The 6,021-nt window shown below is 41.1% G+C and overlaps 1 protein-coding gene across 4 annotated transcripts in view; it reads right to left on the bottom strand.

Annotated features, from left to right (window-relative positions):
* The window catches only part of dock3 (dedicator of cytokinesis 3), a 918,089-nt gene that overhangs the window by 60,579 nt on the left and 851,489 nt on the right, over nt 1-6,021 (bottom strand). For all 4 annotated transcript variants that reach the window (XM_043708484.1, XM_043708482.1, XM_043708483.1 and 1 more), the window contains one exon: nt 643-726. In XM_043708484.1, the coding sequence (XP_043564419.1) occupies nt 643-726 (84 nt within the window). The remainder of the gene's footprint in view (nt 1-642; nt 727-6,021) is intronic.

The raw sequence follows: 6,021 nt of genomic DNA, 5'->3' as shown, positions 1-6,021 counted from the left end.
ATGTCATCATCTATTTCCCTACAGTCTATATCTTCCATATCCTTTTCCACAGTAAATACTGATGCAAAATATTCATTTAGTATCTCCCCCATTTTCTGTGGCTCCACACAAAGGCCGCCTTGCTGATCTTTGAGGGGTCCTATTCTCTCCCTAGCTACCCTTTTGTCCTTAACATATTTGTAAAAACCCTTTGGATTCTCCTTAATTCTATTTGCCAAAGCTATCTCATGTCCCCGTTTTGCCCTCCTGATTTCCCTCTCAAGTATACTCCTACTTTCTTTATACTCTTCTAAGGATTCACTCGATCTATCCTGTCTATGCTTTCTTCTTTTTCTTAACCAAACCCTCAGTTTCTTTAGTCATCCAGCATTCCCTATACCTACCAGCCTTCCCTTTCACCCTTAATGGCCACTTTCACTTTCCTCCTCTTCTGTTTGATCCCAGATTCTTCAGGAAGAAATACAGAATATTATCTGTAATTTTTGACAATCAGCCATCTCTAAATCTCGAATTATTCTTCAAAATTGTTTTCTGTAGGATCCTCCTTCCCCAACAGAGCCACGGATAAGTTTCACTGTGGTCTCAGAATAAACTCTCAGATTCAGGTCCAGAGAGAATGGAGAACAGGAAAGAATGCAGTACCTGCTCCTGCATCAGCTCCTTCAACTGATTGATCTTCTCACTATCCTCTGGGTGGCTCACTATATACTCCTTTTGGAAGAATGCCTGTCAAAGGGAACAAAAATTGACATTTGGAATAAAGAAAAAGTTGGACAGGGTTTTTGCTTTGGACAAAATTATGGTGCAAATTTTGTTGATTTTGAGAGGTGGTTTCCTTCATTATTTCTCCCAACCAATTTTCATTCAAACATACTTACATGCTGCTGAACAAAATACCTGCCAACCAGCAAGGTGGTTGGTTTAGCTCATTTAATAAAGCTGGGTTTACCATAAAAAATAAGAATTTTAATCGGAATGTGAATCCATCACTATGAATAAGATGATTTTAAATGAATGAATATAACTTTACCAAGCCACTCACTACTTATAATGGTAGAGTAAATTTGTTTACTAAATTTAAAGCTTAGAAAACGCACATAAAAGTGACCTTTGCTCAAAAGGACCAGCTTAACCCTTTAGAACCTGAATGAAAGCCCCCAGACAGGCACAATTAGCAGATTCATGGTTGGGGTGTGGCTATTGCTAATTTTGGGACTTGCTTCTGGTGGGCCTTTCCTAAACTAACTGAATGTAGTTTATGCTTAAAATTCTGAAATTGTTTACTTTGGACAAATTGTGCAAAGAAAAAAAGCACAATCAGTGTAAGCGTTAGGCCAGTATATTTAAACTGTGTTCTCATAAAGGCACTTAGCAACAGGATCTAATCCAGTTACATTCTTTTTATTGGGTTATGCTTGCTTGGCTTCTAAGAATTCGAACTTCAGCAGATATTTTCATGGTGGTAATGTACAAATGTTCTTGGTATATTTAATTCTTTAATAAGTTTATGTGGTGTTGGGCAGTCGGTAGCAGCATGCATGTGTGTGTGTGTTGTTTTGGATACTGGATACAAGCAGGATATAGCACCTATGGCAGGGTAACATTGAGTTTCCCATCCCCCTTCATCTCTCACAGATACTACTGTGCTCAGTAAGCAATAAGGATGAGCATAGGCTATCTACTGTCCTTTTTAGGTACTTACACACTGGCTGGGCAACTGCTACTCTTTAATGTACATGGTGAATTCTAAAAATGTTTCATTTTCAGCTCGAGACCGTATGATCCAATATTGGATGATGTTTGATAGCCTTAGACAGTGTGGGAGCACAATCTGGTGAGCACATCAAAGTAAAAGCACCAAGGCTAGCTGAGGAATAAATACTCTAGGCTGACACTTTAAGGATTGGTGGAGACCAGGCACCTGCTTAGCCTCAGACTAGGAAGGATCTCTGGTGTCAGCAATTAGGGATTTCATCCACATGCACTAGTGGAACAGGAATGGCTAACAGGAATGTGGGACACAATGGCTGTTATTGGCCAGAAACTGCAGCAATACAGTGAGTCATAGGACCAGGTGAGAGGTTGTCAAATGCTGACACTAATGTCTAAGAACGAGAGTGAGTGCAGCTGATGCCTGTGGAACATGCCCTGAGATACTATTTGAGCCGAAGCAACATCGAGCTCCTTTGACATAATCAGCAAGCTGAAGTCACCTGATGGCTGCTCTAATTTCCATGTCAATATTTCTCAATGTCTAGCTTGTTTGCTGCATTTGGTACGAGACAAAGCTGAAGATTAAAGACTCAAGTTTTGCCATTAACAAGGTCATAGAGACTTAGAGGTATACCGCACAGAAATAGGTCCTTCGGCCCAACTCATCCATGCCAACCAGGTTTCCTAAACTGAACCAGTCCCATTTGCCTCTGTTTGGCCCATATCCCTCTAAACCTTTCCTATTCATATACCCGGGGAGAAAGTGAGGTCTGCAGATGCTGGAGATCAGAGCTGGAAATGTGTTGCTGGAAAAGCGCAGCAGGTCAGGCAGCATCCAGGGAACAGGAGAATCGACGTTTCGGGCATAAGCCCTTCTTCAGGAATGAAGCCCTTCCTGAAGAAGGGCTTATGCCCGAAACGTCGATTCTCCTGTTCCCTGGATGCTGCCTGACCTGCTGCGCTTTTCCAGAAACACATTTCCAGCTATTCATATACCCACTCACATGTCTTTTAAATATTGTAATTGTACCCACCTCTACCACTTCTCCTCTAACATTCATTCCATATATGCACCACCCTGATGTGTGAAAAAGTTTCCCCTCAGGTCCCTTTTAAATCCTTCCCCTCTCACCTTAAACCTGCGTCCTTTAGTTCTGACTCTGCTAGCCTGAGGAAAAGACCTTGGCAATTCACCTGATAATTTTATAAACCTCTATAGCATCACCCATTAGCCTCCTATGCTCCAGGGAAAAAAAAGACCCACCCTATCTAGCCTCCCTTTATAACTCACCTTCCAGTTTAGGTAACATCCTTGTAAATCTTTTCTGCACTCTTTCCAGTTTAATGACATCCTTTCTATAGCAGGGTGAACAGAATTGTAGGCAGTATTCCAAATGTGGCCTGACTAATATCTTGTACAACCATAACATGACGTCCCAACTGATGAAGCCAAGTAGACAAACCACTTTATTCACCATCCTAATAGTGACGTCACTTTTAAGGAACTATATACTTGAACCCCTAGGTCTCTCTGTTCGAAAACATTCCCCAGGACCCTATTATTAACTGTGTTAATCTTGTCCTGGTTTGTCTCACCAAAATGCAACAGCTCGCATTTATCTGAGTTAAACTCCATCTGACATTCCTTGCACTACTGGCCTAGTTGATCAAGATTCTGTTGTACTCTAAGATAACCTTCTTCATTAGTCACTGTACTCATCGATTTTGGTGTCATCTACAAACCTATTAACAATGTTTCCCATATTGACATCCAAATCATTTATATAAATGATGATCATCAGTGGACACAGCACTGATCCTTTGTGGCACACTGCTGGTCATGGGTCTCCAGTGATAAACAACAATCTACCATCACTCTCTGTCTCTTAACGTCAAGCCAATTTTGTATCCAAGTGGCTAGCTCTCCCTGTATCCCACGTGATCTAACCTTACTAACCAATGTACCAAGTGGTACCTTATTAAGGTCTTGCTAAAGCCCACATTGACAATGTTTACTGCAATGCCCTCATCTATCTTCTTGGTCACTTCTTCAATAAAGGAGAAAGTGAGGACTGCAGATGTTGAAGAGTCAAGAGTCGAAAAGTGTGATGCTGGAAAAGCACAGCAGGTCAGGCAGCATCCAAGAAGCAGGAGAGTCGATGTTTCAGGCATAAGCCCTTCATTGGGAATTCCTCATGAAGGGCTTATGCCTGAAATGTTGACTCTCCTGCTCCTCCGATGCTGCCTGACCTGCTGTGCTTTTACAATGCCACACTTTTTGACCTCATCAAAAAACTCAATCAAATTTGTGTCATATGATTCCTCACACATAAAGAAATGCTGACTGTTCCTAACCAGTCCTTGCTTTTCCGAATGCATGTAGATCCTGTGTCTCAGAAACCCTTCCACCAACTTAGCCACCACTGATATTAGGTTCACGGATCTGCAGTACCCTTTCTTTCCCTTGCAGCCTTTCTTGAATAATGGCATAACATTAGCGACCTTCCAGTCTTGCGGCACCTCACCCGTGGCTGTGGATCAGACAAATACCTCCGCGAGGGGCCCTGAAATTCCATACCTAGTTTCCCACAATGACATGGGATATACTGATTAGGTTCTGGGGATTTATCTACTTTTATGCATTTTAAGATCTCCAGCACCTCAGCTTCTATACTGTGGACTCTTTTCAGATATCTCTATTTGCTTCCCAGAGTTCCTTAGCTTCTATATCTTTCTCCGTGGTAAATACTGATGAAAAATATTTGCTTAGAATCTCACCCATTTCCTGTGGCTTCACAGGTAGACAATCTTCTTGATCTTTAAGGGGCCCTATTCTCTCCCTAGTTACTGATTTGCCCTTAATTTATTTGTAGAATCTTTTTGGATTCTCCTTTACCTTTTCTGCCAAAGCTATTCTCATATCCCTTTTTTGCCCTCATGATTTCCCTCTTATGTCTGGTCATACACCTCCCCTGTACTCCTCAAGGGATTTACTTGATCCCAGCTGCCTATAGCTGACATATGCCAACTTGTTCTTGACTACAGCCTCAATATCTCCAGTTTTCCAGAGTTGTTCACGCTAACAGCTGCTGGCCCTGAACTCTTGTTATCTCGCTTTCGAAAGCTTCTCACTTGCCAGACATCACTTTAGCTGTGAACAACCTCCCCAACCAACTTTTGACCGTTCCCGTATAATACCATCAAAATTGGCCTTGCCCAGTTTAGAACTTTAACTTGTGGACCAGACCTATTATTTTCCATAACTATTTTAAAACTAATAGAATTAAGGTCACTGGTCCCAAACAGCTCCCCCACTAAATATTTCAGTTACTTGCCCTGTCTTATTTCCCAAGAGGAGATCGAGTTTTTGCCTCTTCTCTATTGTGCCATCTACATATTGATTGAGAAATTTTTCCTGAACATACTTAACAAATTCCTCCCCATCCAAGATTTAATACTTTATCAGTCCCAGTCTATGTTTGGAAAGTTAAAGTCCTCTACTATTACAACCCTATTATTCTTACAGCTATCTGTGATCTCCCTCCATACTTACTCCTCAATTTCCCAGTCACAATTGGGGACTTATAGTGATCACTCCCTTCTTATTTCTCATTTACACCCATATAACCTCACTGAACGATCCCTCAGGAATATCCTGTCTGAGTACTGCCATGATGTTTTTCCTAATCAAAAAGTGTTTAACAAGCTATAATCCCCCTTAATTGGCAATTCACCACTGTCTAATGAGATACTTACCTCACCGCTTGGCAAAAGCATACAAGATGGAGCTAGTTGCTCCCACATTAAGATAAACTTCTCATCTGATTCTACCACAAATTGTAGCATTGCTTACGGCATTCAGACTCCTACAAGATTCTGCTTATTGAGATTTGAGAGAACAACCCGGAAGAGCATATAAAGCTCAAATTAAACACACATTGCTGTTTGCTACAGACAGGTCTACAGAAATTGACCAATGCCACATTCATAAATTGTGAATTTTGCACAACATTAATATGATATAAGCTGTAGTTTAGTTTCATTGTGGATAAAGAGTCTTTCCTGTAATAGGAAATAATACATTCAAGACAAAGGTATATTGTAACATTGGATTAAACCACACAGGCATTTTTTAAAACTTTTATTTCAATGCAAGAAGTATACGAAATAAGGTAGGTGAACTTGCAGCGTGGGTTGGTACCTGGGACTTCGATGTTGTGGCTATTACGGAGACATGGGTAGAACAGGGACAGGATTGGCTGTTGCAGGTCCCAGGGTTTAAATGTTTTAGTAGGGTCAGAGATGGGG

The sequence above is a fragment of the Chiloscyllium plagiosum genome, chromosome 18, assembly GCF_004010195.1.
Source record: "Chiloscyllium plagiosum isolate BGI_BamShark_2017 chromosome 18, ASM401019v2, whole genome shotgun sequence".
Lineage (NCBI taxonomy): Eukaryota > Metazoa > Chordata > Chondrichthyes > Orectolobiformes > Hemiscylliidae > Chiloscyllium > Chiloscyllium plagiosum.
The sequence above is the reverse complement of the archived record's forward strand: the minus strand, read 5'-3'. Positions and strand labels throughout refer to the sequence as shown.